Raw genomic sequence first — 13,436 nt, 5'->3', positions numbered from 1 at the left:
CTGTTCACAAAACCGGCACCAGCACGTCCTCTACCACCAGCTCTACCACCAGTTCGGCCTCCTCGACCATATCCTCTTCCACCTCTTTGTCTGTCACCCCACCATTCCGGGTATCCAATCAGCTGAAAACACCCTTCCTTTGAGTGCCCTTCTTGGCTACATTGCTTGCAAAATTTGTTAGGATCATACATATTATTATATGGACGCTGATCTGACTGAACCTTGAACGCCATAATATTTTCCTGTGTCTGAGACGACACAACTCCTTCCCCCAATTTTAGACGTTCCGAATTAACCACAGCTTGATAAGACACGTCTATAGATGGCAGTGGTTCTCTTTCCAGTAATTGTTCACGCAGGGAGCTATACATGGTATCCAAACCAATCAAAAAATAGTGTAAGAAATCTTCTTCTCTCAACGTACTAACCTGTGTGGCAATGTTACACGTGCACTGGCCACAGCTACACTTTGGTATCTTCATGTACGTCACCATCTCATCCCATATCTTGTTCAATCTCCCATAGTACACTGCAACCTCCTCAGTTTTCTTCTGTTTGCATTCACTTAAGGCAGCTTTCAACTGGCAGATCCGAGTTACACTTACAACACAAAATCTCCTCTTCAAGTGCATCCATAACATGCTCGCATCATCATAATCCCCCAACGTTGATCTAATATTTGTCTCCAATGTATTGCTGATCCAAGAGACCAGCATCGAATGCACTGCAATCCACTCCTCTAACTCCTCAGGTTCTGTTGGTTCTTTGATGGTTCCATCAACAAAACCAAATTTTCGTTTGGCTATCAATGATCTTCTCACTGCTCTAGCCCATTTATCATAGTTTGCTCCCTTTAATACAATAGGTGTGATGATAATCCCTGGTCCATCACTGGATCCCAGATGATATTCTGGTTTCTTATTTTGCATGTTGTTTTCTACCTCTTTTCCTCTTTTAGATGATTCTGTATCATCCGCCATGGTTACTGTTCTAGGGTTTATTCGTGTTAATCAACTCTGGCTCTGATACCATGTTAGATTTTGTAAAACTCATATATCAAAATAGTTTTGTATATCCTTCATTCATTCAATCTGCCTCTTATACAAGATATACAACCCTAGAGTTCGACCTTACAATGGACTGTCCATAACAGTTGAATCATTGGACTGTCCATAACAGTTGAATCATTGGACTGTCCATAACAGTTGAATCATTGGACTGTCCATAACAGTGGTGATAACTTGTGAACTGAGACTGTGGTCTTGGGTCTCAAACTGAGACTGTCAAGATGGGTCTCGAGCCCATAAATCTAACTCTCCTAATATGGATGCAGTTTACCGACGTCTCCGGTGGCCACTACTCACCATGAACCATAGAAGTATTATTAACTGATGCAGATTGCAACTGAAACTTGTTCATATTTTCAGTAATTTCATTTAATCGTCGGTTAATATTTCTGACTTTACCAGCCATTTTGAAAGAAAAACCAAGTGGGTTGTTGGAAAACCAAACGAAATCGAGTAACTTATTCTTCAAGTGGTTCCCTCTTTCACGCCGGCGCAGAGTTTCGTAGGTGAAATCGTCCATCACATCATCAGCGTCAAAAGCAACGTCTTTAAGCGATCTCAACCACAGTCTCACAGCTTCCTCCTCCTCTTGTCTCCTTTCAGCATCGGTTATGACAGCAAGAATCATGTCTAATGTTCTTTGAAGCTTTTTTAACTCATCTTTGACACCCCATGCTAGACTAATTTCTTGAGCAACAACAGGAACCAACTTGTTCAAGATTTGTGATACACCATTAGCAAGAATTGTTTCCATAGCCATTATAAGATATGTACTTGTATGTAGAATATTCAGAAGTCAATTAGAGACCAAAATTTCAGAAATTATATTACTTAAAACTGATGTTTAAGAATAAATTAAGTTGCAATGTATTATGAGTTCAGCAAGCGATGCGGTATGTACATTTAGATTATGATATCTCTGGTGAATGAATACTTACTAGTCGTGGTCAATAGCTGTATATATAGTCGAAACTTCGTGGAAGTTTTCTTTTAATAATTCATTCCCGCGTATAGAAGACGACCCCCTATATATTTTCGTCCTTGAAACTCTTATCAGTCCATAGACTGCATTTACTCCACATATTGCATATTCTTATCCAAGATATTTTGTAAAGGTTGGTCTTTAAATTCAAATTAGTTGCCGGCAATGAATTCTGAAGGGACAAAATTTGTTTGATCACAAGGGGACAAGACTATTCTCAGCCACTTATCCACCAGTTATATGGCTCTAATTATCCTAGCCAAACATTCTGCAATTGCACCTGTAAGAAGGTGAAACTATCTGGCTCTATATTTGTAAAGGTGTTAGATATTGATCATATCCACGATGTAGAGGTCAAAATGTCCCAAAGATATATTGAGCAAACAACTTGGCACTTCTTTTGGTTCAAGGGGCATTAATCCAATTAAAAAGACCACCCACTGTAACTACCCAAAATCCGATAGCCACACCTGATGAAATGATAATAACAAAAAGCCTAAGTTATTGGAATCAACTTTGACTTTAATGACATTATACACCACTTGATACTAGTATGGAACTTTATAAAGATTACAAAGATATTGAACATCTAACAATGGAAGACCTAAAGATTGAAGTGAGCTTTAATGACTTTCTCTCTTTTCTCTCTAGGTGTTCTTGATTTCCTTGACTGAATTTTTCTTCATTATTTGAATCCTTATATAGGCAGATACATCAATAGAAGACAACTGATGATCACATGCAAAATATTTGTGCTGATCTTATATCAGTTTGTCTCATTCGCCAGGCTATGGGAAGATGTCGTTGTCTTCTCGCGTTGCTTCTTCGCACATATCTTGATAGGTGTCGCCTTGTACTAGTCGCGTGGCTCCTCTTCGTATATCTTTTTCATTGTCGCAGGATTACTCCTCGCCATGTTTCCTTCCTCTTTGTGCTAATGATTGCCTTAGTTGAGGCAAGGTTGTGGATTAGCTTTGTGCGATATTTTGCCCCTATATTTTGCCTCTTCTCGTATAAATCTTCCGCAAGTGGAATAATTTGAGAATCTCTGGTTAATCTTCTTTATTCAATGTGTCTCCGTGATTTCCGCGTAGTTATTACACGTGTTGTCATTTTCCTTCTTTCCGATGGTGCGTCTTTATTACCTTTCATGTATAAATACTAGTGGAAGGGAGAAATATTTTTCATTTTTCATCTTTTTCTTTCCTCTACTCTTTGTTTGTCTTTGGGGTTTAATGTGATCTTCAAGCTTCATGTCTTTGATGGTATTTTTTTGATAGGAAGGAAGAGATTTTATTAAAAGAAAGAAAGTACAAAAAATGCTACAAGGAGTAGCACAAAAAAAACAGAATTCTAATTAGGAAATAAAAGCCGAAGTGATATGATGCCCAAAAGCTATAGCCCAAGCAAAAACCAGTGATTTAGCTTCAATGATTAGATCAGAATCTGTTTTGAAGATGTGCTTATTGTAAAAAGTTCGCGCGTTCCTTTCTCCCCAAACAACCCAAACTATAGCGGCAGGAATCATATTCCAACGCTCCTCATTTGTATGTTGGAACAACTGATGCCAACCAACAGCTAAATGATACATAGACTGTGGAGAAATCCAGCACAAACCCGATGGAATTAAATTTAACCACAGCTTGTGTGACACTTTACAGTGAAGAAGAAGATGACTTGCCGTTTCTACAGCATCTCCACAGATAATGCAGTCATTATCAAGAATCATTCCCTTATGCAACAGCATATCTTTAGCGTTCAGCTTCCCATGCACAACACACCAAACGAAAAAACAAATTTTTGGTGGAATTTTGTTGTTCCAGACAAACAAATTTTGTCTTTGATGATAGATTGTGATGTGCTCATTCCTGTTGCTGCTGTATTGCTTTCCCGGTGAGTCTTTGTCTTCGTTTGCCTTGGTTCTTTATACTCTGTAATTTCTCTTTCCTCATGGGGTTGTGTATCTCATTTTGGTGTTCCCTGCAGGTCTATATCTTGTTTTCATCGTGATTGGAGCCTCTTGTAAATGCGTTTTTGTTCTTTAAGCACGCTGCTATCCTCTCGATTGTATGGTACCCAATTTTATCCTCGAGTCACCATTCCGAAAGAATCATCCACCGAGCCTGTCGGAAGGATCGCTCTTCGGAAAGGGATATCTACCGTTTCTCTTGGAGGGGTCTGATTTTCCGTTGCACGCGATACTGATCCCAATTGCTCTGGTAGATTTGATGGCTGGTGGTAGTGGTGATGATTTGCGAAAAGGAATTTTGGTCGCGTGTTCTTTATATTTCTCCTCGTGCGTTTCTTGTATTTCTCCTACTGTCGCGTGTCACTGTAATTGTATCATTTTCCTGAACTTTATTCTTAGTAATAGACATGTATTCAATGGTTGTAATATATATGTAATCAATGGTTGCATTATTTTCCTATATTCTTTTATAAAGGTTGATTATTTCCTAATTTCTATGTATGCTATGGTTTGGGTATCTCCCTTCGGAGTTGGGAAGTATGTAGAGCTTCTGGTGTTCTCCTACTTGCCTCTGCTTTCCAACTTTGAAAAGGGAGTTTTTATGTGTATAACTTTATGTGACAAAAGGGGTTAGATTTGGAAATTGTACTCTTATCGCATGATCATCCAATCGCGCAATATGTGTGAGAAAAAGGTTTTCTGACATGCTGCGACTGTTGGAAAAAATTTAAGTTATAGGTTAGATGATACTTAGCTCGTGAAGAGTGTGCCTTCCTTATGCCTCATCGTGAATTTTCCCCGCCTCCGCTCCTTTCGCGCTCCTCATATTTGCACGAGCTTATAGGTCTTACTTGCCTCCTAGTTAAGGTCTTATTTTCTTCCCCACATGAAGAACTTAAAGGATTTATGGTCGTTTTGGATAGGGTTTTCAATATTGGGCGACGAAATATGAGTTCCATGTGGTCTTGCAAGTCATTGGCCATCGATCTTGCCTTAAATGTATTAGTATTTTGACCTCCTCAAGTTGTATATATGACAATATATCATGCATTAGGTACTCCAGTGAGTAAGAAGCCCTAATACATTGTTGTCTTTGACACAGTCAGCTTCTTAACGGAGGGTGCCATCCATTTATATTCCCCCCGTATTGTGCTTTCAAGTAGGTCACCCCTAACCATTGAAGTTGGGGTCCTCCCCTCCAGTATCAACAGTCAGTGTTGTCGTGACCTCGTGCTTGTTCGCCTATATGGCTACTAGACACGGGATCACACACCTAAGTTGAGTTTCTTTGGACCGAGTGTGGAATCCATGCCAGGCCATCTACTATCTTCATTGGCACGTTTCGCCACCCCTTGCCGGAGAAACTTTTGCTGAATGGTTCGTTCTCAGTGGCCTCCGGTGCAGAGGCATTGCGCCTCAATAAGTGACTTCTCTAGGATGCCCCAATTACGACGCGCGTTAGGCTGAAGGATCTCCTGTTACATACTGTGTAGTCTTCCATTCGCATAGTTTTATGCAAACTAAGTTGATACGCCGCAATCGTAGTCCTAGCCTCCCTAGGTAGAGGGTTTATAATAGTATCTTGCTGCCCCTATTGAGGTCCTACGAGAAAATTTGTAGCTTTGTCGCATGGACGTTGTTTCACCTTTATTTGCTTGCTCGTAGAAAGAACTTTGCTTCACATTTAAGATTTCTTTGAGTCAGTGCACGTTCTACTATCTTTGTTACAGCATTTCGCCATTTTTAGATGATGGCTTATGTGGGATATGGTTCACCATTCTTGTCTTCAAATGTTGCTTTTCTGGTATCCGATATCAGTCTCAGTCTCTCGCTGTGGCTCCTTGATTTCTTCTTTGTTTCCGATGTTGGTTTGGTGTCTGTCCTCAGTGTGACTCATGATTTTGTTACACTGTGTCTTCCATCTTGATACCAGTTCTTTAGGACTTTCACCTTGCTCCCTTTTCAAGTTGAATAGGGTATCATTTCCAGTCTTGAGTAATTCGACCTCTGCATGAGGACTTATAAGTATTCCTTGTAATGAGTAATCTGCCTCCTCATGGTACTCATGATCTGTTGCCTTGCCAACTTCTATCGCTTTCCCAGAGAGTGGATTTTTTGAATGATCAACTTTGCGAGACCTCCTGTTTTTCAATATGCTTTTTATCTTTATCAACCTTTCCCTCACACTTGTTTTTTCAGATTTGGATTGAGCTTCTACCCTTTGCCTCAGGGTTTTGCCCTGACATTCTTTCTTCGTCACTTGAATTTCTCCTTCCACTCTTATCACATTGATCATTAGCCTCTCCGCTCGTCTATCATCTTTTCCATTACGTCTCTGCCTTTTCTTTAACTTCGCCGTCCCTTCATATTGTTTTATATCTGCTTCATTACATCTTTTTCGCATTGACGCAATCTCCCACAATTTCTACGATCCATGATGACATTGGGAATCGAATCCCTCTATGGAAGGTTGACGTTACCCCATAACCTCGTGTATCCAGGGTCTCCCGATGATAGGGTTATATGGCGAATTTACATCCACGATACAGAAGGTTCCCACTGTTTCTAGGGTTCCCATGGGAACGACTAAGGTAATCTCGCCCTTTGGCCTTGATACGACATGTGGAGGGGATTAAGTCAGAGTCGTTGTATCCCATAGTCCTGAATTCGTGATAGAACAATATATCAACCAAACTCCCCGTATCCACAAGAATCTTGTTAATGATCCATGGCCATTATTCGCTATTCACTATTCACTGTAGGAGTGTCGCACTCCTCCCTTAGCAACAGTGATGACCATCATATTGTCATTCATCTCTCTGTTTCTCCTCTAGTGCTATGAATTCTTCTTGATACTCTCTCAGTTCTTGCATATCGATCTTGTTTCTCAACCAGAATATCTCTACATATAGGAGGTTTGTAGGATACAAAGCATTGACGAAAGCTGAGGATCAAATGTCGCTCTGATACTTCACCTGCTGACTCGCTACACATGGTTTTCCATCGCGTGGTCAGACTTCGTAGACTCTCTTTATGTGCCTTCTTCAGGCTAAAAGCGTGTTCAATTCCTGCCTTGGCCCGGTTGTTAGTTTGTAGTTCCCTAAGAACATCCTTTGCAGTTGTGCGAATGAAGTTACCGAGCATTAGCTTAAATTTTTGAACCATAATGACGCTTCGCGAGTCAGACTCGCTGGAAAATATTTGCATAACACCGCTTGATGCTGAGCCCATGGCATTAATGTGAGGTTGCAGGAATTCATATGTTGTACAACATTCCCAGTTCTGTCAAAGATGCTGGGAAATGTTGGTACCACATACTTTACAGGAACGGGTGTATTTCGCGCGAGAACGGAGACCTTTCTGCTTCTTCTATGGCTTCGGCTAACTTCATTTTTCCTCCTCGCCCACCATTGTTTTCTATCAATGTCTTTAGCTTTTCCAATTGCTGTAATATGGCTTGATTTGTGTTTGTCTGCTCTATATCCCTTTGCATAACCGCCTCTAGTGCTCTTTGTTCGATCATACTTCTTTCTAAGGATCTACTGGTATCCCGCTCTACACTAGTTTCTCTCCTAATTCTTTGCCTTTCGCGTTCTGAGCTACTTCCCCTGCTGCCATCATATCTCTGTTCTTCATGCTCTGGGTTTTCTCCTCTTCCCCGATTCCTCCTTCTTTCTCTTTGTCTCTTCAACCTTCTCTCCAATTCACGTGCATTTTCTCTTTCTTCTCTATTTCGCGTAATTCTCTTTCGTACTCAGCACGGTTGTTTTGTACTTCTCTTTCCTCGCTTCGGCGTCTCCTCCTTCTCGACGAAATTCTACTCGCTTGAGCTTCTGTTTCTCCAGTGTGGATTCGTGTCTGCATATCTTCATTCAGTCGGTTGTTTTCTTCTGATAACAAGGCGTTTTGTCTTGCCAAGTTTGCTCTCTCTTCTAACAACTACGCATCCCTTGCTCTGCTTCGCTCGAGTTCTCGTCTTATTTCTCTTTCGATTTGTCGGTCTCGTGCAATGCGTTCTCTCAGTTGCTGGATAGTTAGATTGTCCTCTTCATCAGAATTCTCACTTCTTCCTTGCGTTGCCTGTTCTTCATCTTCCATAGTATCAAGATCTGTTGTGTGCCTACTGCCCTCTTCGTAGACAATTCTTCCTTCATTGTCGTTTGGTTGTGTTGGGTTTCGAGAGACAGTATCGTCATTCTCCGATCCCATTTCTATGATGGAATATAAGCTGTGATTGTGATTCTGTCGCTCCAACCCTCGTCTTTCTCCGGAAGCTGAAGTTTCAGCTTCGTCTTTGGTTCTTCTCTTGTTTGCCACTCGATTGCTTCTTCGTATAGCGATGACGTGCCCTGCTCTTCATGCAGTTCCTCGCGCCATTTTGTGGATCAGTTGTGCCAGTGGACAAAGTTTCCGGTTATCGGAGGAAATTTGGTCGAGGCTTTAAGGGAAGAATTTGCGAGAGCTTTCTTATCAAAGTTTTGTGATTTTTTAGCTAGAATTTTTTCAAGCTAGACAATGGTGTTTCTATTGGGACTTCATGGGGCTGATGATTTTCTTTGAAGAGGTGATTTCTTTGAAATGTGACAATTTTTTCTTGAGGTGAAGATAACAATAAACTTAGGCAAACAATGATCTCTTAACTGGATACTAGCATGTGAGGATAAATCCTACCTGTTTCTAGCGCCAAAATGTAACTACAGAAAATCCGATAGCTACACCCGATGAGATGATAATAACAAAAAGCCTAAGTCATTAGAATCAACTTTGAAATTAATGAGATCATACACCACTCGACACTAGTATGATCTTCTTCAAGCACTTTTATTGATTCTATGGAACTTTATAAAGATTACAAAGATATTGAACATCTAACAATGGAAGACCTAAAGATTGAAGTGAGCTTTAATGGCTTTCTCTCTTTTCTCTGTAGGTTTTCTTGATTCTCTTCGTTGACTGAATTCTTCTCTAGAAGCCTTCCTCTCTCTTCATTATTTGAATTCTTATATAGGAATATATATCAATAGAAGACAACTGATGATCACATGCAAGATATCTGTGCTGGCCTTATATTAGTTTGTCTCATTCGCCTGGCTCTGGGAAGATGTCGTTGTCTTCTCGCGTTTCTTCTTCCCACATATCTCGATAGGTTTCTCCTCGTACTATTCACGTGGATCCTCTTCGTGTATCTTTTCATTGTCGCGTGATTAGTCCTTGCCAGGTTTCCTTCCTCTTCGTGCTAATGATTGTCTTAGTGAAGGCGAGGCTGTGGATTAACTCTGTACGATATTTCTCCCCAACAGTGTTAAGTGCTAGGGCGCCTTTCACGAATCGTTTGCTTAGAGCGCCTAGGGCGCCTTTCACAACATATTATGGCATTTTATTTTTTGTTTACTTCAACGTTTTCAGTTTCCTTGATATCTTATCTTCTTCGGAACTACCTAACTTTGTCACTAGTCTATGTAATTTACAAAGATTGGATCTCAGCTGCAAGAGCTTAACCACCATTATAACTCTGTCACTGGTATGAAATATCTAAAATTTCTTGATATGTCTTTCACACCTAATGAAGAACTACCTGGTTTCATCATAAACCTTTGAAATTTGCAGACATTAGATGTCAATGGCTGAAAAAATTCAAAGCCCTGACAGAAGTATGCTGCAGGTCTTGCAAATTTGACGATTTTTATGTCAAAAACTGCTCGTTTGAGGAAGCATTACCAGAAGATTTTGTAGCATTAACTCAGTTAAGGTTCCTTGACCTTGTAGGTATTTGAATCAAAGTATTACCAGAGTCCTGTTCAAACCTTTACAAACTTGAGTTTATGCATCTTTCCCACTGTAAAGAATTTCACAATACTTAAAATATTTCATTACACTAATGGTGAAAAAATATTTCGATATAGTTATCGTGAAAAATCAATGATATGACAGTAGTGATCGATTTAGTTCGAAGTTTAGTAGAATCCTAATATACTTTAAAAAAAAGCATAATTGAAGAAAAAAGGAATATAATTATATACTTTCGGATATCGGGGAATGATCTTAATGTTGGTTCCAGAAGATATGGTAGAAATCTTTTTCCCATACTTCCGGATCACTAAGTTAAAGAAATTCTATAGAACCGTTAGTGTTTCTAATTTGACGACCATGAGATAAACCCAAGTGCACCGTATGTAATCATCAACTAAAGCTGGAAAGCATAAGAAGATGAAGACGTACTTTTATTAAATGATAATCTTGTCTGTTTAGCCAAAGGGAAGACAATAGAAGAGTGAGTATTCTTGGAAACAATACAATCAAAAGTGCGAGATAAGAAACAAAAACAATCCTCATTGGGATGGCCTAAACGGCAATGACATATATCCATTGGCTTGTTATTTGCAGTGAAATAAAAAACAGAAGGGAAAGCTAAAATGATAGAGGCCTGCAATTCGCCTACTCCATCCAATCTCCCCGCTCGTTTGAAGGTCCTGGATTATACAAGACTCATGTAAAAATTTGATACAACACTTGGTTGTGCTGATTAACTGACTAACCGAGATAAGATTAAATTTAAAACTGGGAACATGAAGAACATCAAGTAATTTGATTGTAGGTGATAAATCAACATTACCAACATGACTCACAGATGTAAAGGATCCATTGGGTAATTGTACCTCAATTGGTTTATCGACCACTGGATAAGTGGTGAAAGATGATATAGAGGAACAAATGTGGTGAGTAGCACCACTATCGATAATCCAGATATGCGTAGAACAAGAGAAAACATGTGGGGAAGAAATCAATCGAGAAGATGAGGACATACCAGCAAAATTGGCCGATGGAGGAACAACAGTGCCACCACTGGTCGCGTTCAGGAGATTGTGAAGCTGAGCATATTGTTCAGCTGTGATTGTAGGGGCAACAGGTACCGGCATGGGAGCAGCAACAGACGCAAGAGCATGAGGATCAACAACTTTGGATGTAGATGCATCGTTTGGATAGCCATGAAGCTTCCAACATACGAGACGAGTATGCCCATGCTTATTGCAATGATCACAATATGACCTTGGACGCTTGTTTCCATTGTGATTGTTGTTAACAGTCTTGAAGTTTGGAAATGACCGATGAGTTCTGTTGTCAGATCGAGTAACATTCAGTGTTGCAGACTCAACGAGAGGCACAACAGAAGAATTAATTTCTTGTTGCTGCTCTTCCTGACGAACAAGGTTATATAGTTTGGTAGCAAAGGGTAACGGCTCAGTGACAAGAAGCTGACTTCGCAAGGCAGAGAAGCGATCTTGAAGACCCTGCAAAAATTCTATAGCACAGTCTTGATTATGTTGTTCAATGAAGGACTTACCAGCATGACAAATACATGGTGTGGGAGGTCGAAATGAGTCCAGTTGATTCCAACGAGTCTTGAGTTGAGTGTAGTATTGAGCAAATATTTGATGCTCTTGTTTCAGGTTGGAAATCAACTGCTTGATGGTATACAGTTTTGTTGTATTCGACTGAGCAAATTTACTCTTCAAATCCATCCACATCTCATGTGCAGTATCGAATGACATGATACTACGACCAATCTCAGGTTCACAGGAATTGCAAACCCAACTGCCAACTAGATCGTCACAGCGCTGCTAATATGGAATATTTGCTGGCACTTCCGGCTTTTCAATTGTACCATCAATGTAACCTAATTTGGCCTTTGCACTCAAGGCCTTACGAAATCCTCTGACCCAAGTGGCATAGTTTTCACTGGTGAGAACTGGTTGAAATAGAATGGTTGTAGGGTTGTCTGCCGGGTGAACATAGTATGGACTTGGGGGATGAAGATGAGGATTAGCATCAACAAGGCTTGTGACATTGTTGCTGTTATCCGTGTTTTGATCGCTCACATCTCCCATTGTTATTGTTGTCTGTGTTTTTGGGTGAGGAAGAAGTGCTGCTGATGTGCAGGGGAATAGAGAAAGAGACTGTTATCTTAACCTAGCACGAAGATACCATGAAGAAACTAAGAAGCTAAGAGACAGTGTTCTTGTGCTTCATAACTGTGATTATGGGTTTCTTATTCATTGATATTTATATGCATCTGATTACATAGGATTTACCTAGAAGATTACAAGAGATAAAGATATATACAGAAGAAAAAGGAATATAGCTATATATACGCAAGACTAAGCAAAAAAGAAGAGATAAATACAATGAGATAGTAAATTGCGAAACCTAGACTATATAGTTGTAGTACGAAGATATTCCATATACCTCTTTAACAATAATCACCAAAATAATATTCATGTCAAAAGATTAAAAAAGAAGGGATGAAGGGAGTATGCATATGTTAAAATTATCTTCTTCTCTTGAATTTTTCTCGATATGCTTCGATTGAAACAAGGCTATTCATGTGAGGAATTGGTTGCATACTCCTCTTCGGACTTTCATCCCATAGTTTCTTTATTGTAATTTCCGAGCAGTCATAACAAAAGACATTTTCACCATCCGACAATAGAACTTGATTTCTCTTTGTAACTGCAAATGACATATACGCCACATCCTTGGTGCATGGGAAACAAAATTTCTTACTCCAACTCCTGGAGTCGATGAACTCATGCGCTTTCGTCTCATAGCTGCTAAACTTGTTCTTTTTCTCTAATGCCATATGTGAATAAATTTATCATAGTTTCCTACATCAATATGAACAATACGCAAATATCCACCAACCAACTTAAGATAAAATTTAGAGACAATCCTTTTCGGTGAAAGTGGTGGTAATGGTATCAACCGGAACTCCTCGTCTGCTAAGTCGAAAGCCAAAATTTCAGTTTCCCTGGAGTTTAGCCAATGAAAAACCCCGTTCTCCCCTATTAAAATTGATCATAGTTTCTTATGTCTCTCCATCCATGACCACTACCCAAAGTGTATACTTGATATCTTTTATTCAATAACCGAACAACTTTATACTTGTCCAACGAATTACGGTAACCAAATCCACGATTAATACTATATGCTTTATTGCAGCTGGCTGCTGGAAGGTAAACATATTCCTCGGTGACCGGATTGCATATGTAGATAGGATCCGAGGCACTTGTTGAGAAACAAACCAAACCATTACATGAACAAACAATGTTAGTCAAGGAGGGTTCTAACTATTAGGTAAGTCTGAGACTGATATGGAAGGTCTCAGACGTACATGTCTCTTAGAACATAAACTAGGAGAGTTTGAGACTGATAAGGAATGTGCTTATATTAGGAAAGTCTAGGAAAGACTTATTTTAGGAAACTGAGACTGATATGGAATGTATTTGTATTAGGACTCTAAGAGGTGGTCGCACAAATATATAGGCTTGTAATCAGTTTTGATGATATGAAATAATATACTAAAATTCTTAACATGGCATCAAGAGCCAGTTTCGAAACCTAAAAAAAAAAAAAAAAAAAA

The 13,436-nt window shown here is 39.6% G+C and overlaps 1 protein-coding gene across 1 annotated transcript; it reads right to left on the bottom strand.

Annotated features, from left to right (window-relative positions):
- Positions 1-7,337: 7,337 nt before the first annotated feature.
- LOC113337707 (zinc finger CCCH domain-containing protein 13-like) lies at positions 7,338-8,227 on the bottom strand. The gene is made up of 2 exons (XM_026583310.1): positions 7,962-8,227; positions 7,338-7,746 (listed from the first exon to the last, which is right to left on the bottom strand). The coding sequence occupies exons 1-2, from the start codon at positions 8,225-8,227 to the stop codon at positions 7,338-7,340; spliced, it is 675 nt and encodes a 224-aa protein (XP_026439095.1).
- Between the last annotated feature and the right edge of the window lie 5,209 nt (positions 8,228-13,436).

This window comes from Papaver somniferum, unplaced genomic scaffold (assembly GCF_003573695.1).
Source record: "Papaver somniferum cultivar HN1 unplaced genomic scaffold, ASM357369v1 unplaced-scaffold_1744, whole genome shotgun sequence".
In the NCBI taxonomy this organism is placed as follows: Eukaryota; Viridiplantae; Streptophyta; class Magnoliopsida; order Ranunculales; family Papaveraceae; genus Papaver; species Papaver somniferum.
Note: the sequence above shows the minus strand (reverse complement) of the source record. Positions and strands in the feature narration are given on the sequence as shown.

Coding starts and splice junctions, on each gene's coding strand:
- LOC113337707 (XM_026583310.1), bottom strand. CDS start 8,227: ATGGGATCGGAGAATGACGATACTGTCTCTCGAAACCCAACACAACCA. Junction 7,747..7,961: donor CGAAGCAGAGCAAGGGATGC/GTAGTTGTTAGA, acceptor TACGCGAAATAG/AGAAGAAAGAGAAAATGCAC.